At 41.4% G+C, this 25101-nt stretch overlaps 1 protein-coding gene across 2 annotated transcripts; it reads left to right on the top strand.

Moving 5' to 3' along the window:
• The first annotated feature begins 570 nt into the window (after positions 1-570).
• On the top strand, positions 571-23502 carry AMACR (alpha-methylacyl-CoA racemase). 2 transcript variants are annotated; one of them, XM_040090054.2, is made up of 5 exons: positions 571-860; positions 3496-3639; positions 6144-6304; positions 10875-11061; positions 22727-23502. In XM_040090054.2, the coding sequence occupies exons 1-5, from the start codon at positions 602-604 to the stop codon at positions 23134-23136; spliced, it is 1161 nt and encodes a 386-aa protein (XP_039945988.2). In that variant the 5' UTR covers positions 571-601; the 3' UTR covers positions 23137-23502. The 2 variants fall into 2 exon arrangements, with proteins under 2 accessions (XP_039945988.2, XP_039945989.2); XM_040090055.2 differs by lacking the exon at positions 6144-6304 and having other exon boundaries at positions 10879-11061.
• The last annotated feature ends 1599 nt before the right edge of the window (positions 23503-25101 follow it).

Raw genomic sequence — 25101 nt, forward strand, 5'->3', positions numbered from 1 at the left:
CTCAGACTTCAGAGGTTAGACTTGACGACGTTGGAGGTATTTTCCATCCTAAATGGTTCTGTGATTCTGTGACTTTCCCGCCCTGAGGCTGCAAAGGTGTAAAAGCCCATGGTTTCCTTTGTGCGGGGTCCCTACACGGAGGCAGCAGATCGCTCTGGGTTTGTTTTGATGTTTGGTTATTGCATCACGATTAAATTATTTTAAAGATTTGTTCGTCTGAGCCTCTGCTATGGGAGAGCTGGTGTGACTATGAGTGTGGGGGGCTGTGCAGCTACCAAAGGGCCTCGGTCCTAGCTCAGGCGATGCGAGTCTGACGGCCACGGTGGCTCGCTCCTGGACGGTCGGACAGGGAAGTTTCCCCGAGAGCAGCTGCGGGCCGACCCAAGCAGCCGGAGACCGTCCACTCCTCCTCGCTGCGAGCCGGGTCAGAGGGTAGCGGAGCCGCCCGCAGGCCATCACGAACTCGCGGTGGAGAAACACCGGAGACGGCAGGCCCGGGGGGAGCCCGCCCCGTCCCCCGGGCCGTGCGAGAGAGGGCGGAGCGGCCCCCGGGCCGACTCCGCGATCGATGTGTGGGCGCTCGACAGCGACGGCGGGGACAATGGCGCTGGGCGGCGTGCGGGTGCTGGAGCTCGCCGGGCTGGCTCCCGCGCCGCTCTGCGGGATGATCCTCGCCGACTTCGGGGCGCAGGTGGTGCGAGTCGACCGGCTGTCTCGGCGCGCCGCGGCCTTGGAGCACAGAGACGTGCAGGCCCGCGGGAAGCGCTCCTTAGCGCTCGACCTGAAGCGGCCGCAGGGCGCCGCGGCGCTGAGGCGGCTGTGCGGCGGGGCAGACGTGCTCATCGAGCCCTTCCGCCACGGTGAGGAGCCGCGGCCGCCGGGAAACCGCGCCGGGCCGGCGCTGCGGCCGCGGCAGCCTGGGCCGGGCCGTGGGGAGCGAGCGGGTATTGGAGCTGCGGGGTGCCGAGCTGCTGAGGGGCTCTCGCCACTCTGTGGCCTCGGCGCTACTCAGGGGGAAGGGGCAGGGAACAGCTTTGGGAGTTGTATTTCCTGGTGACTGGAGGCGCGCGCTGTTTGGCAGATTTGTGCAGTGCAGGCGCCGTGTGAAACCGCACGGAAGGGCCGCTGAGAGCGCTCAGATAGGGCCGTGCCCCCGGCCGGGCTCTGGAGGAGCAGGAGGGTGCCCGAGCCTAGGGGTCACACCGCGCTTGGAGCCCTGGACGAGCAGGACGGTGTTCGAGTCCAGGGGTCACACCGAGCTGGAGGCACCATTCTGTGTGATGTGCAGACCTGCTGCTAAAGTGCAGCTCACGTTGCGGTGCAGGTCAGAGTTTGAGCTTAAAATTCCTCAGGACAAAGGATCTGACATTATGGTTACACATTTACAAAGCACATGTGCCAGGGAGATAAACATAAGAGCATGTGCTAAATAGAGTAGTATGATTTTGTTGTACAGAGTTGCTCTGATTAGGATCAAATACAAGTTGTAAACTACAGTCTTCATCTTCAAACATCATACTTTATTTTAGGAAGTTGCTTTCCACAAACTAATCACTTCCTGCCAGGCTTAAATCTACTTTACGAAAACCTTCCTTGTGTTTTTGCAAGTACTTTCCATTTTTAACATTAGATTAGGACAAATTCTTCAAATACTCAATAACAGGATTTTTCTATTTTTTGAAGCTGTCTTTTAAATAGAATTTTTATTTCATTTTTTAATTATGGTATACATATTTACTAATATACTGCATTTATGGGTGCTTAACATCTGATTTTCAGTAGCGAAATTGATGCCATTTTAAGATTGATCATTTTCCTTCCATTTATAAGACTTACACAGGCACTCACCTGATGGTTATGTTAGTATCCCCCAGTGTTCCTTGAGGATGCTTTTCTGTTAGGAAAAATCCCATCGAGGTCAGGTTGGACAGGACTCTGTACACAAATCAAGTTGAAGATGTCTCTGCTCCCAGCAGAGGGCTGGACTAACTGACCTTTAGAGGTTTCTTCCAACCCAAAGCATTTTGTGATCATGTTTCATTGAGGAGCTAGCTGAAGTGTTTTGAGGATTTTACAGACAGTTTAGAAATAAGAGACTTTATCAGTTAGGCGTCACATATCATGGACAGATCATGTGTCACAAGTAATTATTTTCTGTTGGAAAATTTCTTTATTCTTACCTTAAAATTGTTTGTTTTACTCCCCAGAAATTGAGGGGAAAAAAAAAAAAAAAAAAGTTAAATTCTCCTTCTTCTTGGTAGCTGATCTCCTGGTTTTTCTTTTTATGAAATTTTGTTTTCTTTGGTGTTATGAACACTTGCTGGGTTTTTTCCTCGGTTGGGAGTGCAGGCAGTTTTGTAACTAGATACTAGGTTTTAAGGGTCTGTAAGTGAACTCGGCAAATCTCTGACCCATTATGAGACTGGTGGAAAAAAGTGAGAAGGTGAGAGGGCCCGAGTGGCAGAACAGTTTCTTTAAAGACATGTGTGACCTTACAATGGCTTTGTGACACCAGAGGGGTTATTTGTCACCCTGTTTCCTCTTGTGCATTTGAAAATCGTGCCAAACTTTGCCAAATTTCACCGCATTCTTCTTGACAGTAATCACTTGCCACTGCCCAGTAATTAATGCAGTAGAAATGGATTTTCATGAAATTGGCAGTATGGTAACAGTATGGATTAGTTTCGTGAAACAAGCTGGAGTAATAGATTCTGGGGTGGAACAGGCATTGGAGTTATGTTATTCTTTCCATTCCAAAATGTGTGGCTCTGAAGTGCCAGTATAGGTCATAGGTAAGGGTCTGACCAAGCTGCACTGAACCAGTAAGAAAGTATAATTTATTTGCAATTCAAATTCCTTCTCTTAAAACCACTGTTTTAGGACTGCAAGATTAAAATTTTAGCCTTGATTTCTGTAAGTCCATGCTGATTTAATTTATATGACACTGTTTCTAAAAGTTCCTTATTCCCTGCATTAAAAAAAACACATTTACTTGTGTGTGGTTCCTGTGTTCATCTGTGGAATAGTGGCATGGTCCATTCACATCAGTGAGTTAAAACACACGGGAACACGAGGTACTGAGAAATGGTGAGGAAAGTATATTCCAGTGAAATATGGATTAAATTCCAAGTGATTTTAATATGGAACATGTAAGAGTTTTCTCTTTCTCTTTTTTTCTTATTTTGCAAGCCTTTGGTAGCTTTCTCTCTCATCCAGTGGTGCATGGTTTTCTGTCAGTCTTTTGGAGTAAAACAGGAAAAGTGAAAACAAAAAACCCCACAAAACCCTAAAGCCAAATTTCTACTTGGTTTACGTTAAAAATTTATGTTGGTAATTTATAATGTTCATGTTGTAACATGAACACTGAAGCAGAATGTTCTACGTCATAAAGCACAGTTGAGTTGTGCTGTTGTATAATCTAACTTTGAGCCATTGTGTTTTAAGTATTATTAAAATTAAATGTGAATTAGAATTCCTTGCTTATGTCTTTTTAAGGTGTCATGGAAAGACTTGGGCTTGGCCCAGAGGTCCTTCTACAGGAGAATCCCAGACTCATCTATGCTAGACTTACTGGGTTTGGCCAGACTGGAAAATATGCCAAGTCTGCGGGTCATGACATCAATTACTTGGCTTTATCAGGTAGGCTGTAAAATTTCCTGTTAAATAAAGTTTCCTTCCTCCCTTTGATCAAAACTCAAGAACTTGTTGAAAGCAGATAGCTCAAAATTTATCTGAAGGGCAGTCTGGTGAAACAGCTGCTCTGAAGCATCCATGTCAATGAAATGGGGCTTTCCTTTCACTCCACTTTTCCCTGATGATTTCAGTCAGCTCTGGCACTTGCTTAGCCCCTGCGTAAACGTCCTTACAAGTCAAAAACTGGTCAGAAGAAACAAGGATGTTTTGTGCCACATTATCAAGGTGAAGCAGTTCCATTGAGGGATCCACTAAACAGTCAGCACAAGAAAGGAGGAAACGTACTGGGCAGCAGGCAGTTTGTTGTGCCAGCAGCAGCAAGCTGTTACAGGCAGGATCAGAATGTCTTCCCAAGCTGTACAGTATTCTCCTTCCCTTGTGCTATTCTATCTGAATAAAATATCCAAAAACTTACCTGAAGAGAGGACTGAATATTTTCTTCAAAGCCCCTCTCCTAGAAAATCTGTATACTTATAATTCTGAAAGAGCTGCAGAGTATTTTATGTGCTTGTGAGCAGATTTTTTTTTGTACAGAGGAAAACTAGGCAGCATGAGGCAATTGAGCTCTTGTGCTTTTCTGTTTGTAAATATGTCTCCGTTGATACCAACTGAAAGGAAGGAATTAGGCCTCAAATAAAGTGGAGATGTACATTTCATTAAGATGTTGTGGACATTATGCTGGTTTTAAGTGATACGATTTTACAAGTATGCAGTAGCAAACAATCAAAACTGTACCTCTGGTGGTGCTCATATGTGCATGGCCCTACTTCCTGCTCTTCACACTGCTGCTGTCACTGATGCTTCTCAGAGCCTGTAAAGGAGAGAAAGTGGCCCAAAAGTTCTTGGCTTCCCACTAGATAAAACAGTTCTTTTAGCCCAAGGAAAGAGGTGGAGCAGAGGCAATGCAAACCTGGTGATCTGGTATCACCTGCTATGAGGAGTCATAGTGTTCTGGAATTAAATTTCTTTAGGGATGGATTCAGTCTTCCCTCATGGAAAATTGTTAGAAAGTAGAAAAGATTAAAGAAAACATGCCTCATTAGAAACACTTTTGACTTCATGTCAAGATGATTTCAAAGTATTAGGGTATTTTTATCTCTTATTAGTGGAGGGAAAGAGTATAGAAACAGCATGGTCTATTCCTACTTTAGTTTGTAGTTTAGTTTCTGGTTTACAAATAGAGTGATTTTTTTTTTTTTTTCTCTGGAACTGATTTAATCAATTGTGTTTTGGTTAGTGATATCTTCCTAAAATAATTTTGCTTGAAATTTCATAGATCAAGTTTTTCTGCCTATTAAAAGGAAATAGAACAAGAGAAGTGTCATTCCTCAAAAATGAGATTTCATATTCTGAGTATTTTCTTGATGAGCTTTGGCTTCCTTTAACCAAAAAATAGTTGGTGTTAGGAATTCTTAAGAAGTCAGTATATTAATTTTCTGGTGCCTGTGACAACTTTTTTGACTATTAAAGGGAAGGTTTAAGGCAGCAGGAGGGCTTTTACTCCTGCACTACAGGATTTGGAAACCTTTTATACTGTGCACTCTGTTGCTTGCCCATAGGAAGTGCATTAGACTGTTAACTAAAAAGTGCATCTGAGCCATGCAATTCTCAGGAAATTCTGACTGTGTATTCTGCAAGTCTCAGACCTCAGGCCAAAGACATAGTAGAGGGATGATCTCACTTGAAGTTTCTTACTTGCCCAAAGGGAATCATTACGAGGCAACTACAAAGAGTAAGGTCACAGTGTTTAGGATGGCAGAGAAACGCTAACAAATTCAAAGTTCTGACTGAAGTAAACTGGCTTAGCCTTTGCTCTAATTCCTTTCATTTCTGCATAATTGCTGGCATAAACATAGGTTCCCTGTGTTTACATTGCATGCAATCGGAGATAACCTTCCTGTGCTAGTCACCTGTTCTTACATGCACTTTCTTTTCCCAAAGGTAGTTGGAGAGGGAGGATAGGACTGAAGCATAGTTGTCGGTGTGAGATCATTTTTTATGATCATTAGTTCATTTGTTATGAGTATATAGGACTATACACTTTCATTTTTACTTTAAAATATTCGAAAAAGAACAGTTTATCAAAGTGGCTTTGAGGCACATAATGCCTCTTATTGGCGAGATTCAGTGCATACACAAAGTACTAATACAGAATTATTGCACACAGGGTTGGATTTTTAAAATAAAATTTTGTGCCTATATAGTCAAATTATCAGCGTTTGTCTGTGAGAATTTTGTTCATCTCCTTAATTAATTACATCTTCACTAATGTGATTTCATGTATTTTTGCTCTTTTGTGAATTAAAGAGTTAGCAAAGCAGAAATAGAAAATATTAGAAGATTGCTTTATGCCTTATTTATTTACAAAGATTGAAAAGAATGAAACTAGTAGAAATGAATGTTTATAATTAATTTCATGCCTATCCTTGCTTTGTTTTCTCTTCTGTCAGGTGTGCTGTCAAAGCTGGGTAGAAAGAATGAAAATCCTTACCCACCTGTAAACCTTCTGGCTGATTTTGCTGGTGGAGGTGTCATGTGTGCACTGGGCATTGTTATAGCTCTCTTTGAACGTGCCAGATCTGGCAGAGGGCAGGTCATTGATGCAAGTATGGTAAGCTCGTTCTGAAGGAACTTGAGGTTTCTTAGGCTTGCTTGGGTGTTCTCCTCAATCTGGGAAAGAGAAGAGATTGTAAGGTTTAAAATTGAGAATTTGGGAAAGGGAAAGTAAGTGATCTCATAAAATGGCCATTGCTTCACGTGCAAGCAATTTTCATTAATCACTGCTGCCATAACGTCCTTACGACATGGAACACATACTGCAGCCTCTCCCTAGTTTTGCCTGTCTGCCTTCTTCACAAAGTATTAGCTGTATATAGTTGAAGAATAAGTGTGGTGTATGGAGATAGGGTGTATGATGAACAATTGGCTTGCTGTGTAACAGCAGAAATGACAATACTATGGGAATAAAAATGGCATTGGCTTTATTCAAGACATATCTTCTTATGAATTTATGACAGGTCATATCTTACTTAGAAGCACTGTTTCCTGGGATAGTTACACTGCCTTGGATCATTGCCAAGAAGTCAACTTCAAACACTTTGTGAATGTGCTGTAAAATAAATGAAAGGCTAAATTCGCTTAACAATGAATATTACGGATTTTTTTTCTACTGGAAGGCCACCCACTTACACACAACAGAAAAATACTTACTTAAATTTATCCTTGAAACTTATGTTACCTGCATGTGTTGTTTCTCTCTTGTTCTCCTATTTTTCTTTTTAAAGAATGTTGCAGTTAAAATTTGACCTCCCTTTGAGGCATTGTACAGTGAAGACTAAGGTTTGGCCTTAAATATAAATTGAAAAAAAATTACATGAATTGAAACAAATCTCTTTGTTGAAGTGGTCTTGAAGAGAGTAGAACAGCAAGAGATGTTGGATTTCTTGACTTCAGTAAGTTCTTGACAAATTCACGTAGTGTTCTCAGAAGTAGTCCATGGCATTATTGTCTACATGAAAATTTTATGGAAACAGTGCAAAACAAGACTAATGTTTTACTGCAACAAAAATTTTTAGTAGTTGATTGTCAAAATGAAAAATTTCACAAGTGGAGTTTGTTGGAGTTTTTTTCTGTTTTCTCCAATAAGCTGAATGACGGATAAGCAATTGTGTTTAGTAAATTTACAGATGATACACATATATGAAGGACTACAAGTATGTTGGACTTGGATTAGAATTGAAAATGACCTCTCCAGATTGGAACAATGACCGAAAAAACTGGCTGCCATTCATGGACATTGTTGCTCTGTAGTCCTCTGTCAGCAGAAACAATTTGCTGCACAAATGCAGTAAGAGAACAATTGGGTAAAGTACGATCTTGTGGGTTTGTAGTAGTCACAAGCTGAACATGAGTCAACAATATCATGCTGTTACAAAACACATACATACTGTATTAGGATATATAAACAGGAAATAGAGGCAGCAAAGTTTCTGAAGCAATTATTCTAACCTATTCAATGTTTGTGAAGTCTCAGGAAAATAATGTTTCCCATGCTGACCACCATCTTTCAAAGTTGCTAATTTGAGGAAGTCGAAGTAGCACAACAAAAATTATGACTCTAAAAACATGACCTAAAAGAAGAATTGAAGGCGATTGTGTATTTGTGAAAGAAAATTTGTGGAGAATTGTGACAGGTCTTGAAATACTGAAAAAGATATTTCTTGTAGTTTATAGTACTGCCAAATTTTCCTTATTATTCCTCAGAGAATTAAAATGATTTGTTAGAAGAAGAATCTGTTAAGTCTGTTAATATCCTAGTGAATTTTGTAGCTCATTTGGTGTGGAATGTGTTATGGAGTTTTTTTAAGCCGTTAAAAATTGTCTCTTCCAATTTTTTCTTGTCTCATCATAATTGTGAAATTTACAGTTCCCTGCTGATGTGCTCGGTGACCTGTGAAATGGATGGAATATTGTCCAGTGTCACAGGATGTACCTTACCTGGCATTTGGTTATATTCCTTATTTCTTGAATAGACTTTCAGTGACACATTTGATGAAAATCATACATGCATCATCAGCAGTAACGACTGCAGTAAATTGACTGGTGGATGAGCCTGTTTTTACACCTAATTTTTTTTGTGGACGAAAATATTTTTAAAATCACAACACTGTAGTATTTCAGCTGTTTTGTTTTGTTTTGTTTTGTTTAAGAGACCCTTTAAACAGCTTAAGCTGTTGTACAGTTTAGGTAGCCTGAGTATGTTAATGACTCAGTCACATAGTAGAATTTTCTACAGTGCAGAAAGTAGGCAGTGGGTCCTGCATTTCATTTGTCTATCTCAGAAGAATTAAGTGCCTGGCCTCAACTGATTGCTGCTGGCTGCTCTCTCTTGACTGTAGGGATTATGGCTATCTTACAGGAAGCCAGATAATTGCCACGTGGAGTGGACACTGTGATGTGACACAGTAGGCACAATTGTACCTCTGAATTGTTGCACCACACTGGAACAGAGGCATGTGAGTCAGGGCCACAGTTTGGGTTCAGTGGTTTCAGCCACAGAACCTTCTGCTGTTGGTAGGCATCTGACTGAGCATGACTCACTCTTTGTGAAAAGACAGTCACAGGAAAACATACTGGTAGTGCTTGCATAACTGTCTCATGGCAGGAGCGTTTAGCAGTCCACCAGAAGACAAGAGGTTCCAGGTTTTTTCAGCCTGGAGGTACTCAAAACCAAAATCCCACATCCTAGGAGCCTTCATCAGTCATGAGGATAGTTTATGTTGGTGTGGATTCGTTCCCACTTTTGTTTGAGCTGTTTCCAGTCTGTGGAAAGAACAGAAGGCTTGCAGAGCAGACAGATCACCCATTGGGGTGATGCCTCTGGATTCTTGTGCCTGCTTCAGAGACTGCAGATGTTCATAACATGAGGGAGACATGAAACGCATGACTTACTATAATCATTCTGCAATTAGACTTAGAGTGGAGTCTCTCTGTGTTATCCTTTTCATGTTGTAAAAGAAGGTGACCACATTAGTGAGTGTGTGGTGTTATTTTTACATGCCTTTGGAGGTCTGGTGCAGATGTTAGGACACTTTTTAAACTTGTGTCTGAATTGAAGTGGGCCTCAGGCAGTACCCAGCTGTCCAGTTCCTCAGACAGGGATGTTTCTAAAGTCCCTATACCAGTCAAAAACAGATGTGCTGTTATATTTTAAGTGTTTTCCATGAAGTAGTACATAGGTATTGTACAGTTGCTACGAGTTTTGTCAGCAGCGAAATCTAATTTTCAGTTAGGACTTACTCAGATATTTTCACCGTCTTTTATTATCCTTACTTCCAGTGCTTTTTGTGTAATACTACTTTTTGTTAATATGAGCAGTGCAAGATCAGATCATTAGTAAAACAAACTATTTTAACATCCTTGCAATAATTTTGCAGGTAGGTAGATGAATGTAATGCAGTATTTTCTCATATGAAAGTACTTTAATTGACTTTAATATGTGACAGTGAGGATAGTATTCCTGTCCGTGAAGCAGTACTAGAGAAGAGCCCAAGTCACACACATTAAATAAAGAAGCCCTCTTGACTGCATACTTCAGCAATTTGCATGTTTTAAATTTTTGCATAGAAAAGTATAAACCAATAGATATTTCTACATGAAAATTTAGTAGCCATTTTTTGGGTACATTGTCCATGCTTTTCTCTTTAGACAATATTAGGTTTGTTTCATGCAGCTGAAAATCCATGACTCAAGTGATACTCAGAATAATAAAGCTCAGGTTTTAATCTGTTCTACTGGAATGTTTCTGGCCATACACTATTAACTGGTTTAACTTTGCTTACAGAACTTTCAATACAGTTGAAAGAAAATTAATTATGTTGATGAGCAAAATTGTAGGATATGATTTCTTTTGAATGACTGGCACAACCTCAGTAATTACTGAAAGACTGAACAATCTGAATTTTCATCTAGGTGTACTTCATGTAGACAAAATTTTAAGGAGCAATTTGGAATGGGGTTACTCATGTTTTCTAGTGCTGTATTCATCACACTGTTGTCTATGTAGAGATTACTTTGCTGTATGTGTGTAGCTGCTAGTGATGACAGTGGGAGAATAGTTTTTGTTTTAACTTAGTGTTGGAGATTTTATTTGATTTCCTTCAAATTTTCTTCTAAAAATAGCAGTCTTCCTATAATCAGTATATTTAAAGGAAATAAAAATTTGGTATTTATAGGACTGCTACAGGTATCTTGTCCAGAGGTTTAGAAGGTATTGATATCTGTCAGATGCTTAATGTTGCATAGAGCCAAGAAACTTGTCCCATCACTTGAAAATACTCACTCATTGCGAACATCTAATGACTCTAAACTTGCTAAATGACAAAGTTTTTGCATTGAAAGTACGTTTCCATATGAAGGTGCCTTATTACCTTTATGCTCTGTCTTATTCTCTAATTCTATATGATTTCACATATGCAGTATAAACAGTAATTGAAAATTGTAAGATATGAAATTGCTTGCCAGGGATTCTGTCATAACAAATTTTTGCAAAGAGCAGAACTGGTAGTAGCTTTTTGTTGTTCTGTTTTATGTAGAATTTAGGTAACATGCCAACTAATATACTGGGGTTTTTTTTGTTTGTTGTTGTTTGTTTGTTTGTTTGTTTTCTCTAAATCCTCAAGGTAGAAGGAGTGGCATACCTAAGTTCTTTCCTGTGGAAATCACAAAACTTGGGACTTTGGAGCCAACCTCGAGGTGAAAACCTGCTAGACAGTGGTGCACCTTTTTATGAAATCTACAGGACCTCTGATGGAAAATTCATGGCTGTTGGTGCCATTGAGCCTGTATTTTATAACCAGTTAATAAAAGGTGAGTAGGTTAGAGCAATTGTTTCCCAACAGCAAAGCATGAATGAGTGAATTCTTCAACAGTTGGTTTTGATTCATGATGAATGGTTCACAGAATCACAAGGTTGGAAGAGACCTTTAAGATCATTGAGGCCAGCCCAGCACTACCATTTCAAGTAAACCATGGCACAGAGTGCCACATCCGGTCTTTTTTTAACACATCCAGGGATGGTGACTCCACCACCACCCCCCGGGTAGATGATTCCAGTACTTTATTACCCTTCCCATAAAAAACTTTTTCCTAAAAAATGGGAAATGTGGTTTCTTTGTAAAAGCCAAGCACTCCTGGAAGCTAGTTGGGGTAGTTGTGTAACAGTTTAATTGGCTTTCTTTTTCTAGCTATTAATTTATTTCCTTTTCACCCTCAGCAACTACACTTAGGTTGCAAGTTTTCATTTGGAGTTATTGTAATGGTAGTCTGTGATGTGACTGAAGCACTAAACTTTTTCTGGAAATAACTTTTTTCAAATGATTGTGAATATACTTTAAAAAGACCTAATTCTTTGGAATTGCAAATAGAATTTCAAGCAATTTCTATTATTTGTACTATAATTAAAAATAAAACCTATTTAAATTGTTTCAGAAAGGAATATTCACTGGAAGTAGTTCATAGGGTTTCTTGATAGAAAAAAATCTAGTGGAAGCAAATTCTGCTTAAATATTTAATTTCCACCACGCAATTTCAGTGTGCTTTTAGTGTCTGGCTGTGGATATAATATTTATATTTGACTAAGACTCTTTAAATACGACCATAAAACATGATTAATCTCTTCAAGAAATTATAATGGGTTATGCAAAATATTTAACTGTATGAAATGAAAACAAATTTTCAGGTGCGTCTTTACTTCTGAACTCGTGTGCTTCAGCCCTTTTATCACATGGAATCTTAGCTTTGTAATGGTTTTAATTTAATAAAACTGGGCAGAAACACCAATTAATGTAGGGGTTTTAGTGTTAATATTTTTGGAGGGAGAGATTAGGAGAAAAATAAAGCAGGTTTAAGCTTAAAAATGAACAAAAAATAGTTTTATTAACATATATTAAAAGACTAAGAAAAGAAAAAAAGTTGAGAAACAAAAAAACTTAAACAGAATGATACCTTAAAACATGCTTTCCTTTTACAAACTATTAACTTTCTTATTGAACAACATAGAAAGACACAACTTAGGATTTTCAGTCAGTATCACCACTTAGACATAACTACTCATTACTCTAGGAGAAGATTCCTTCTAAGATCTTTTTATGGAGATGTTTGCTACAAGACAAAATAGTCCAGTGCTCTCAATGTCACACATCTGCTGCCGCCCGGAGTTTTCGCAGACTGTGATGTTCTATCCACAGTGTATCTGGGGTATTATTTACAAATACTTCTTCTGATCTAAAATTGTCTTAGTCTCAAAAGGCTGAGACCTCCTTTTGACCCAGGAGCGGGGGTTTCAAAGTTCCCAAATAAACCTCTATTACATGAGACCTTAATTTTGATTAGAATAGCACTCTACCCAAATAATACTAAGATGCTGCAAAGAACAGTTCATTTCTTCATAATTTACCTTAGACAACTCTGGTTAAAAAGGTCCACTTCTTCAATCCTATTCCAATATTATTAGTTCTTTCACTTCTCATCTAACTGGCTTCATGCAGTGTCTGTTCCATGTACCTTCTGGGTTTTTTTCTTTCTTCTTTCTCTCGAGGAAGAATTGTGCTTTAAAAGTTCTGTGTTGCTAAGAACGGGTTAAGTTTGCCCGGGCTTGCAAAGGCCACGTGCACGCACCGGGCTGCAGGGCTGAAGAAAAAATGCAAGGCCGTGCTGATAAAGGAAGCTGGTAAAGGTCCTTTTTTCCACCCCTCGGTCTCATCCAGGGCAGTCCAGCTCAGAGCTGTTACGGAGCTGCAGGCTGCTTTCTCCGCTGCCAGCGGTGATTAGGCTGGGCCATGTTTTGGCCGCTTCGGCCGTGGTCTGAGCTCATGGCCCCGCACTGCCCAGCTGCAGCTGCCCCTCTCCCCTGCCCACAAGCGAGGGAAAGGGGCTCAGCCGGCCCAGGCTCTCTCCGTGTGGGCAGCAGCCCTCAGACCCCCGGCCAGGCCCGGCCCAGGCTCTCTCCGTGTGGGCAGCAGCCCTCAGACCCCCGGCCAGGCCCGGCCCCGGCTCTCTCCGTGTGGGCAGCAGCCCTCAGACCCCCGGCTGAGCCCGGCCCAGGCTCTCTCCGTGTGGGCAGCAGCCCTCAGACACCCGGCTGAGCCCGGCCCAGGCTCTCTCCGTGTGGGCAGCAGCCCTCAGACCCCCGGCCAGGCCCGGCCCAGGCTCTCTCCGTGTGGGCAGCAGCCCTCAGACCCCCGGCTGAGCCCGGCCCAGGCTCTCTCCGTGTGGGCAGCAGCCCTCAGACCCCCAGCTGAGCCCGGCCCAGGCTCTCTCCGTGTGGGCAGCAGCCCTCAGACCCCCGGCTGAGCCCGGCCCCGGCTCTCTCCGTGTGGGCAGCAGCCCTCAGACCCCCGGCTGAGCCCGGCCCAGGCTCTCTCCGTGTGGGCAGCAGCCCTCAGACCCCCGGCTGAGCCCGGCCCAGGCTCTCTCCGTGTGGGCAGCAGCCCTCAGACCCCCGGCCATGGCCCGGCCCAGGCTCTCTCCGTGTGGGCAGCAGCCCTCAGACCCCCGGCTGAGCCCGGCCCAGGCTCTCTCCGTGTGGGCAGCAGCCCTCAGACCCCCAGCTGAGCCCGGCCCAGGCTCTCTCCGTGTGGGCAGCAGCCCTCAGACCCCCGGCTGAGCCCGGCCCAGGCTCTCTCCGTGTGGGCAGCAGCCCTCAGACCCCCGGCTGAGCCCGGCCCAGGCTCTCTCCGTGTGGGCAGCAGCCCTCAGACCCCCGGCCAGGCCCGGCCCAGGCTCTCTCCGTGTGGGCAGCAGCCCTCAGACCCCCAGCTGAGCCCGGCCCAGGCTCTCTCCGTGTGGGCAGCAGCCCTCAGACCCCCGGCTGAGCCCGGCCCAGGCTCTCTCCGTGTGGGCAGCAGCCCTCAGACCCCCGGCCAGGCCCGGCCCAGGCTCTCTCCGTGTGGGCAGCAGCCCTCAGACCCCCGGCTGAGCCCGGCCCGGCCGCCCAAAGGGCAGCGAGGCCGGACCCGAGGCCGCCCGCCGCCTCCGATTGTTACCTCATGGCTGAGCCTAAAGCGAGAGAGCGGGCGGTCAGCAGCAGATCAGTTTTAAATGTTCCTTCCAAAATCACACTGACGGTTCTCATTGGTCAATTAGCTGCCAATATCCCAGCCTGCTTTTTGATAGGTCCTTGTCCTCCCCCCAACCTACGCTACAGTCAGGGCAGGGAAAAACATTTTACATTTCTCTATATCTAGAAAACAAAATTGTGCTAACCCATGATAGCTTCTTATTGGTTTGTTTTTTGTTTTTTTTTTTTTTCATCTGTGCTTCTCTGGTAGATTGCCATACTTTCCATATAGAATTTATGAAAATATAAAAGATCATTAAAGAATTTAGCATTTATTCTTTTTTCATTGCACAGAATATGAAGGCTATAAGAAGTTCTCAATTTAATTTTAGTTTTGGTTAATGACTTCAAGGAATGTCAGCAAAGGATTCTTAAAGTGGATGTAACCCGGTGTTTTGTGAACCACGTTTGTCCATGCGCTGCTCACACGTGGCCAGTCTGCTCAGTGAGCGTGTGAGGGGAGTAGTTCCTTTTTCTTGCCCAGTCTCTTTCCCGCTCATTAGTCCTTGAACTGTAGCATTCCTTGAATTGTATCCATGCTACAATTTGTATTGGTTTTGCCTGGGACAGAGCTGAATTTCTTCACAGTTGCTTGCACGGGGCTGTGATTGGGTTTTTGCTGGAAGCAGTGCTGTTACACAGGGATGTTTCAGTTACTGGTAAGCAGCTCTTGCACAGCACTGAGGACTTTTATCCTCCTCACCCCACTGCACCAGTGAGAGGGCTGAGGGTGCAGCAAGAAATGGGAAGGGATCACAGCCAGGACAACTGACCCCAGGTGACCACAGGGACGTTCTGTGTCACAGGAGACATGGTGCTCAGCGATAAAACTGGAGGGAAGGTTGGTGGGTGGTCACTGTTCAGGGGCAGGCTAGGCATCGGGCAGTCAAGGATGAGCAGTTGCTTTCATCTGCACCTCTTGTCTTTCTTGTGTTATGGGGTTCTAAGGTGGGGTATGCCTTTGGTGAGCAGGATCCCAAAGAGAGAACTTGTTCTTTATGCTTTGGCTTTGTTGTCTTGCATCCTGTGGTGCTCCCCAAGTTCTTGCACAGCTGTGCCTTCTCTTGTGTTGAATGCTTCTTGAATGGCTGCTTCTCTTGTAGCTTAAGAAAGTCCATGCAATTGTGTGCAAATGTCTAAATTGGTACATGCTACTATGTGAAATACATGAAGAAGGCTCCTGGAGTGACTCAGGGAGATGTCCAGCATTATTTTGAACAGATCAGATGTTGTTTGGAAATGCCATTTTCTTAGCTGGAGAGGATGGTGCTTTTTGTCTCCTGTCGTCCTGTTGTCCCCTGAGAACTACTTGTTTGTGAACTCAATTTGTGAGCAACTTGATCTTGAAAAAGAAAGTGTAGTTGATCCTTTGACGTTAATTATTTGCAGTTCTTTGAAATATTTTTCTCATCTAATCCCTTGAAATTTTCTTGCTTGCGTAGGAGTTGGAGAACAAAAGTAAATATAAAACTGTATCAAAGCAAAATGGAAGCCCTTGCACTGGGAGTTAGGTGGAATTCCAGTAAATATCTTAGAGAGAGAATGCTTGTGTTAAATACACAGCAAATGAGAAAAAAAATAAGGCTGCATACTCAAATACCCATATGTTTGGCTTAAGTGATCAAACACTGGCCTGCAGTCTTCATGGCCTGCAGTGTTTTGTTCTTTGGAGGCCAAGTTGAATCACACTTAAGCTACAGGACTGGGATAGAATCTGTACTTATTCAAAAAAGCACCAAAATTCTGCAATGGTGTGTGGTTCTGTTTGTGACTCTTTTTCTCTGTGAAATTTTCTGGACAGTCCTGCCTTTTTTATTGGTCATTATTATGGGGCAAGACTTGGGCTTTTCTCTCTCAGCCAGGTTATCTAGAGAGAAGCCTCTGATGGATGAAACCAGTGACCAGGTGATAATAACGTGGTCACTGATGGTCTCTCTCTTCTTTAGATAACCCTTTACTGAGGAAAATGCTAAAATTCTTTTCTTTTAGTTGTTTCTCAGAAATATAGAGCTTAAAGTTAGAGAAGCAACTGTGAATTTTTCTGCTTATGTTGGGGCATCCACTCTAGGCAACTTTATTTTCACATTTGAAAGTACTTCTTATGCTTACAGTGCAGAGGAAGTTGCTTGATTTTAACAGCTCAGGTTTCAAAAATAGTTATTCCAGCAGTAAAGAACTGGTGTGTATCCACTTGTCGGTAGACAACAACTGCAGTCATTATTGCATGTTTCAGTCTGTTTCTGCCATATTTTAAAAAATCCAGCATATATGCTGCACTCTTTGAGGAAATTTTGCTTTTTACCTTTAATTGTATTACTATCTTTGCTTGTTTACAATCAGTGAATTTCCTTTGTTTATTTTGTAAAAGTGTGTTGTTTAAAGTAAATGACCAAACTGAAGATTTTCTTACATTATTGAATTTAAAGTAACTGGTCTTTTGTTACTGTGTTTGAGGTGCTGTCTTAGTTTGAAAGATAGGTATGTGCTAGGGAGAGCAGGAGCCTCCCTTGGAATGGAGAATGTAAGCCCCATCCCTCTGAATTATTATAGTTTTGAAATTAAGGGGCTCAATCAAGGATATGAGGGTAGGAATAACGGTTCTTTACTAGTATGTATAAAAAGGCAAACAAACAACAATAACTATGCCATTAGCAACAAAACAGAACCAGGAACCTCGTGACGGGGATGGAGGAGAGGCTTTGCTTCACAAAACCCCGGGGCATGGAACGGCAGGAATGAGCAGGAATCCCGGGCTTGTGGATGAGGTGTATCAGGAGCTCCGCCGTGGTAGCTGGAACCGCTCCAGCCCAGCAAAGACCCAGCGCGGAGCCGGAGAAGCGGCGGGGGCGGGACAGGGCCGTCCCTGCTCCGCCAGGGCAGGAGAAGGCAAGCTCAGAGTTCCCGGGCACACGAGCAGATAGATGGTGGTCGATCCCTAGGACTGCGCTCCAGTGATCACAGTGAATTCTCCCCCAGAAAGCAACATCTTGACCGTGCTCCTTCCTTCCGTGCTGAGAGCGAGAGAGCACAGCTGCCCCCAGCCCCATCCCTTACCTGCCCCCAAAACTCGCGGTATCTTCCCCCTCGGAGAGAAACTCCCAGAGTGTAGGCCAGGTACTACACTCTTCTCCTTTGGCCACTTCTTTGTTTTTCTTAACTACTCATAAGTACCCAGTAATTAGTTTCCTAGCAATTTAAGGGAAAAAATGCTATATGTAAAAAAGAAACAAATCTAACCCCCAACAAGTGCATATCATGATCTGTTCATTTTTTCACATAGGAAGTACTTACTCTCTTCAGTACTCAGGGTTTCAGTCTTTCTGAAGCAATAGTGTGCTAAATTAGAACAGCAGAACCTTCTTGTGACTTAGGGATTATTTTCTTTCTGGGATACCTATTGCAGAAATTAACATTGAATATTTTAGGGAAGAGAAAGGTGCCTGTGAGAACTGTATTGCTCTTTCATAAAGTTGAGGATCTTTGACTTGGGCTGAGTCATCTGTTCCAGGCATTAACTCCAGCTTTGAAGTGGGTTTAAAATGGTATGTTCCAGTTGCAATTTCCATAATTTAATTTCATAGCTTTTCTCCATATTTCTGGTCAGTCCTGCTGGTGAACAATTAGGTGCTGTTCCAGATAAAATATATTCAAAAACCACTTGATGTCTCTCTGTCCATATTCAGAGGGTAGATTAGTTTTGCCACTCCCATAGAATGAGGCTACAAGGATATGGGTGTTGCAGATGTCAGTTGGAGATTTAAAGACTGCAGAATTGAGAAAGGATTGGGATTTCTGAACTATTTGTCTCTGCTCACAGAAGTCTGCTTAGCCAAAGCAGAACTGATTTCCTTTTGGTTTTGGTTCACTTCATTGTTTCCCTGCAGAGTTCCTGCAGGACCCCAGTACTGGACCCAAATGCAGTCAATGACGTGGTGAGGAAAGTTCTTAAGGAGGCTGCAGAGGGAAACTAAATTTAAGAAAGTAGAGCATATTAGTTTGAGAAGATTGTTGGCTTTGTAGATTGTGCTCAGCAGGGACAATTAAGTTTATGCGTACCAGAAATTTATTAATTAAATAAATTTTAGAAAGGCTATATGAGAAACTGATGCTATGTAAAATAGATTCAGTAGAGATGTATTTTGGGCTCATTATTGACTATTTGCTATTAATAAACATGCTGTAGTCGTTTTGGAAGTATTAATTTTATTACTACAAAAATCAGACAATAAATAGCTAAAAAGCCTTGGCATCTTATGAAAAACCTGATAGGAAAAACATTTGCTACTAATGTTAAGCTTTAATCATTTGACAGAAAGAGACAGAATGTCTTTCAGCTGACCTATGAATTGCTTCTGCAGGTTTATTCTGGTTTTAAGCAATAGGTGCTTAGTCTTGCTGCAGCCAGGCTGCAAGGGGCATGAAGAACACTGCTAGTGTGGAGCACGTGAGAGTAAAGGTTTGATTCTGAGTTACATGGTGTAAAGTCAGTTACACAAGGTGAACTGACTTTACACTGATGTAACTTTACACTTAGACTGAGGGGGAAAGCAATGACAGTCACTGAAGTCCTAAACTTTAGTTCCTACTCCATAGTACCCCTTTCATACTACTTCAGTACTCCTACATCATATTATTTCAATTTAAAAAAGGAAGGAAAAAATTAGGAAGGAATTAAAAAACACCGTTTACGTCATTATGAAGAATTTCCATGGAACTCTTCGTTTTGTGATTGTGAAGTATTGTGTACTCTATTAGAAATCTGCTGACACACTGAATGCAATACCACATTGTTAATGAGACATGCAATATGGACAGTTTCTTCATTATGTATAAATGATGTTATGCATCAGTTACACATAATGTTATGTTTTATTTTAATTTACATACCATGATAAGCCTTAAACACTGTATAAATACTGTAGAGGGCCAGGCTCTTGCTGCATGAAAACATTTGCAGTTGTGGTAATTAAGTCAACTTGGAATACATCTATGGATGCATTTGCAGTGAGGCCTGATAGTACTGTGGGTCTGATCAACTGTCACTTTCTAAAAAAATTCTTAAGTTTCAGGAATGTTGAGCAGAGAAAAAAAGTTTACATAGTTTAATGAAAATTCCATACTCTCTTGGAATATTCTGAAATTCAGTTCTTTCTCACAGTGAGACCAAATTTTATTTAGTCAGAAAAAGTACAGTGGCCTTCACCTTGCAGCTGTTGTTTGGGCCAAAATTAATGTTTCCCATACTAGATGATTTTATTCAGTTATATTATGACAATATAATTTCAAAATTACTCTGCTATGACCATACTTTTTTGTAAAGAAAATTAGCATGTTAAACCAAGACAATCCTGAACAAAACTCTGCTTTTAAAATAGTATGACTGAAATAATATAAAAACCTTTCAATTACTGACATGCCAAAGCAGCTTCACTGAGTTAATCTAATGAATTTTGCTGGTTTCTTTCTCTTGAAGTCGGTGCCTGATTTTACAAGAGTTTGTATAAGAAAGTCTGTAGAATAGAGATTTCAGTTTGCTGCATCAATAAACAATGTGGGGGATATATGTCAATAAAGCTATAGCATTTGAAGAAGATTTAAAGCTGCATCATTATAGGGAGACAATTTTTCATTTTTCAAAAATAATTTCAAAGCTGTACTAGAGTAGGTTGACTGGGCCTTTCCATGCAAAAAATCTTAGATGAAAATCTGAACAAAAAATCTTGGAACTAAGTTGTGATTGCTTTATAAGATATTCTGTGTAAAAGATACTTTGCTTTTGAATACATTGAGTGAAGTCTGTGCTCCTGTGGTATCCCAGACAATTATGTGCCATGAAATAGTTTCCTTGTTGAGTCAGTGACTCCTGCTCTGATACTGCTCATCTGCACCAGAAATCATGAGCACAAGCTGGAAAATGAGAAGCTGTAGTGCTTAAATGCACTCAGTTCATCCTGTTTAAAGTTGAAATCTTCAGTGGTAAGCAGAAAATGAGTATCTAATACTAAATTCCAGGTTCTGCATACTGTTCCAGTTTGCTAGAGTATGTGCACTGAGCCTCAGCCAACTTCCCATCTGCCACAGTCATCAAAAATAATTGTGTAATGGGATAATGGTAGAGCTCTGCATATGCTGGACTGGTTTTTAGAAACCAAACCATAGTTAATAAGAAAATGAGTACTGTGAAACAAAGTTTCCACTTGACAAAGTTTTCATGCTTTGAAATGGGACAGAAGCTCACTTAGTGAGTATTTACTTTCCTTTTGTGGAAGGTAAATTTGTCTCACCTCATAGTTCATAAGTAAACTATACTGCCCTGTTTGTCTCTTGTGGAACACTTTGAAAATCAATAATCAAATTAATTTTGAAAATACTGCTAGCTTTTATTTGATCATGATGTTCAACCAGTGTGAGTTACCTTCAGCTGATCTCATTTTTAGGATGACATGAATGGTTATGGACACAAGAGTGTAAGTTCAGGGATAAAAGGTGCACATGGCTTAAAACCGTAAGGACTGATTATCTGTAGTATCATTTATCCTGGTATACACAGGAATTTCTAATATGATGTGAAAATACTTACTTTGTCTTTTACTGATGAATTTCTTCTGAGAGCGAACAGCTGCAAGGCTGTGTTTCTGAGTCTGGAGACTGGCAATTTCTGTGTGTTTTTCTTTGAAGTACTGAAGTACAATTTCAAAGTGTCTATCCATTTTCAAAACTATGTTTAATAATCTTGTGATCAACAGTGAAATTCTTAAATGCTGTGTTAAACGCTGGGTGTACTGTGGGCCCCAAGCAATGCATATTTTACTTGTACGCATTATGACTGGAGAGAAAGAACTTAAGGAGCGGAAGTAAAAGGCATTATCTCCCTTTCTTCTCCCCTGTATGTTTCAGTAGCAATATGTCTACCCTACTCAGTTGTAAGGAAGCCATAGAATGACAAGCTATTTTAGGTGTTTTCTGCCTAAGACAAGAGGGGGTCTGCCTAAATTTGCCTGCAAACAGCACTCTGTTACCCAAGCCTGTAGTAGTTGTTGTTTGTCTAATTATCAATCTGATACCTGATAACCAAAGATAAAAAAATAATGCTCAAAATTCAGTTTTGAAGAGCGTTACATATTCTTTGCCTTTTACAGGGAGCTGCTGTTTTCTAAGAAGCCCTTTTTTTTTTTTTTTTTTTTTGTTACTTGTGAAGCATTTATGATAGTTGCTTTCTAATTTCTAATTTGTCAAATTAACTTCTTTAGTATCCCTGCTTTTTCTGAATTTTTCCTGCTGTGTTCATGCTCCTGAATTTCAAAATGGGACTGTTAGAGCGGCCTTCAATATATCACTTCTGATTTCTATTTGGTATCATATACTCTGCTTATACCTCTGTACTATCATTTTGAAAGGGTAGTTCAATTGCCTTTTCTCTTTCTTGTTTGTACCTCCTTTTTGAGATAATGTCTACAAGAAATGATAAAAATTCTTACATCTCCTTGAAGCAGCAGAATGAAACAGCAAAGACTGCAGAGAACAGAATCCATGAGAACAGAAACAGATGTTGGAAACTGGCAGCAGAGAAGGGCTGTAAGCTCCCCAGTGAGAAAGGATGCAGTGCTTAGTTCGGGGATAGACCTAGGACTTGCCTAGTTCAGGAAATTGTCATTACAAGGCCTGTGTGCCTGTGCTTTGCTCTGGTCTCTCAGAAGGAATGTGTTTAGTGCAGTTACAGGGTGGTCCCTGTAACTGAGATGGAAAGGAGGGTTATTGAGCAGTTAGTGGGTGAAAGGGCTGTGGGAATTGGAGCCTGGGAAGTGTGCTGGAGTAGAGGGAGTAGGAGATACTGCTGGAGCCTCTTTGGACAGTGGAGCGAAGACGCAGGTCAGTCAGCCTGCAGGCACCTGCTGCTGAGCTGCCACAATGCGTATTGAGCTGGCCACATCTATCCAACACCATCTGCTCATCTGTGGCATCGAAATTGGACTTCAAACTCTGTAGCCTGCTGAATATCCAGCTCTGGCAGTTGTGCTGGCTTCTGAGAGGTGTGTTGCTGTAGTCCAGGATCCATTCAGCAGACTTCTATGTTGTTACTGTCAGGTAGAAAATATGATACGTATTATATAAGCTTTTCTCAGGACATCATTACCTTGAGGCAGCTGCTGCTTCTATGAAGTGTTCATACAAGTTAGGGTTTATTACAGGTACGTACTTAAAAGGCTGTAGCTGATGCGGTTTTGTCTAATTGCAAGTATCATGGAACATTTTATTGCTCTGCTCCCTGCCCTGCACAGATACCCAAATAAAGTTCCAAGTGAATTTAGTATTGCCTGCAAAGTATTATCTTCTTGAGGAATGTACTTAGTTGTGGGAAGCACTTAGTAAATTAGTAAGCCATACTATAGTTAAACTTTGCTTTTCTCTTTTCAGGTCTTGGGCTAAATTTAGATGAACTCCCCGCTCAGATGAGTTGCTCCAGCTGGCCTGAAATGAAGAAAAAGTTTGCATCCATATTTGCACAGAAGACACAGGCTGAGTGGTGCAGCATATTTGATAGCACTGATGCCTGTGTGACTCCTGTTTTATCCTTCAATGATGCTGCCTCACATCAGCATAACAAAGAAAGAAGTTCTTTTATCAAAAATGATCAGGGAGAGATGAGTCCTAGACCTGCTCCTGTTCTCTCAAGGACTCCCGCTGTTCCATCATGTAAAAGAGATCCTTTTATAGGAGAGCACACAGAAGAGATACTTCTAGAATATGGGTTTACTAAGCAAGAGATTGCTAAACTTTATTCTGATAAAGCAATAGAATTCAAGAACCTAAAAGCTAATTTATGATCTCTGACTATGCATATCAGATAAATTTCAGGCTGATATTGTAAGCTTTTATGCTTTAAATTTGAACTATATGACAAATAAATGTTTGCTTAATATTGCTTTTAAATAATTTATATTTTTTTTAATTACTGACATTTTAAATTTAATTTGAAAACAGTGGGACATACTTGAGTACCTGGATGATCTGTTGTCTAAAATGATACTATAATCGTGTTCTGAAGATCTACACTGTTCACTTGGTAAGCACCTGTAAACTCTCAGAATGTTTGTTTAAATATTGTATCCTTTAGTTTGATTATTTTAATTCTTGGTTGCACCATTAATGTGTAATACATGTTGTAATTACATGAAAGCAATTATTTTAATAAAACATAGTTATATTCTTCTTAAATGAGCGATTGTGTTGTTTATTCATTAATTAGAAGGATTATCTCAAAGTTAATCTATTTAACAGCCTGACTACATTTTCTCTATGCAGTCTCCTTATTATATTATATTTGAAATACCAGCTTGGCTAGAAACTAAATTCAGAAATTTTTGTTATTTTTAAAATATCTGCCTACTAATAATCCTTTCCTCTTGTCTTGGTTTGAAAAGACAGGTATCTGCTAGGGAGAGGCGGGGCCTCTCTAGGAATGGGGAATTCCAATCCCTTCCCTCCAAGTTATTATAATTTAGAACATTAAAGAGGCTTTTTTCAGTCAGAGCTATGGGGAAAGGAATAACAGTCCTTTACTAGTAGATATAACAGGACAAACAACAACAGCAATATAATAATAATAATAATAATAATATAACAATAATAACAATAATAATAAAACAGAACCAAGAGCCCCGAGGGGCTTTGTCTCACAAGTCCCGGGCAGTCTGATCTCTTGGGACCCTGAGAGCACTAAGCTGAAGCGGTGGAAACTCGGCGCTGGAAACGGTGGGGTGTCCCGGCAGGCAGGGGGTGTCCCGGCGGGCGAAGTGAGCAGTGCCGGAGAAGCCGCGGCGGCTGGACCCGGGCTGACCCAGCTCCAGCAGAGCAGGCGAAGACCTCTGAACTCCTGGGCGCTCTGGCAGGTGATAGAATTCCCAGGATCGGACCCTCCGTTAACAGTGGACTCCTCACGCAGCAGTCGCCCGACCGTCCTCTCAGAAACCGAGAGCAGAAGCGGCCACCCTCAGCTCCTGGAGCCTCCGAGCCTTTCCCTCCCCCTCAAACTAAGTGATCTACCTTTTGTGTGGGTCAAGTACCCTTTAAGCGTCAGTATTTAGTCTCTTAGCACCTGGGGGGGGGGGGGGGGGGGGAGGAATTTCTATAGGAAAACTTAACCCCCAACGCCTCTCCTTATGGAAAAATGGTAGGTAGCTTTGCTGCACAGGTTGTAGACCATGGTTATTTGATGTTGGCTTTCATTTCCTTCAAATTTAAACTGTGATTTGAAACCATCTCTTTCAAGGCAAAAGAAAATCTGCTTTTAAAAAGAATTAGTTACATGGTTTTAATTAGTATTGGCTAGTCCCATGTGTGAGGAATTACGACATGAAGGTTTGGGTGTTTTGATTAATTTTGTCCGTGTTTTGCTGAAGATTGGTTTGTTGGTTACAAAGGCTTCCAAAGCTTCCAAAGAGGTATACTTTAGCTCATTTTATATGTGTTGTGGCAAAAAAGTCAACATTATTACCATAAATAAACCCATTATATTCTACATAAACCCCAGCCTGAAAGCACGAATTATCTAGTAGGTCCTGGAAAGTTGACTAAATCATCAGCAAAAGCACCTGAAGTTTCCAGCTGATAGTTTTGTGTAAGTTACTGAACATTATACAGTTTCCAGAGGACTTGACAAGTTTCTAATTCCCAGATATATCTGATTGTCTTGGAGAAAAATCAGTCTTATCAAATGTAATGTCCATCATGGTTAAGTTTTGAAACCGAAATTACTGATGTCAATTTAAAATCTCATGTTGCTTCGGGAT

The sequence above is a fragment of the Hirundo rustica genome, chromosome Z (genome assembly GCF_015227805.2).
Source record: "Hirundo rustica isolate bHirRus1 chromosome Z, bHirRus1.pri.v3, whole genome shotgun sequence".
Taxonomy (NCBI): Eukaryota; Metazoa; Chordata; class Aves; order Passeriformes; family Hirundinidae; genus Hirundo; species Hirundo rustica.

What these genes read in the sequence shown, in the direction of transcription:
- AMACR (XM_040090054.2), top strand. Translation starts at nt 602, where the DNA reads ATGGCGCTGGGCGGCGTGCGGGTGCTGGAGCTCGCCGGGCTGGCTCCC. An exon ending in CATCGAGCCCTTCCGCCACG is followed by an intron (nt 861 to 3,495) that starts GTGAGGAGCCGC and finishes TGTCTTTTTAAG; the next exon opens with GTGTCATGGAAAGACTTGGG. An exon ending in AGGTCATTGATGCAAGTATG is followed by an intron (nt 6,305 to 10,874) that starts GTAAGCTCGTTC and finishes TAAATCCTCAAG; the next exon opens with GTAGAAGGAGTGGCATACCT.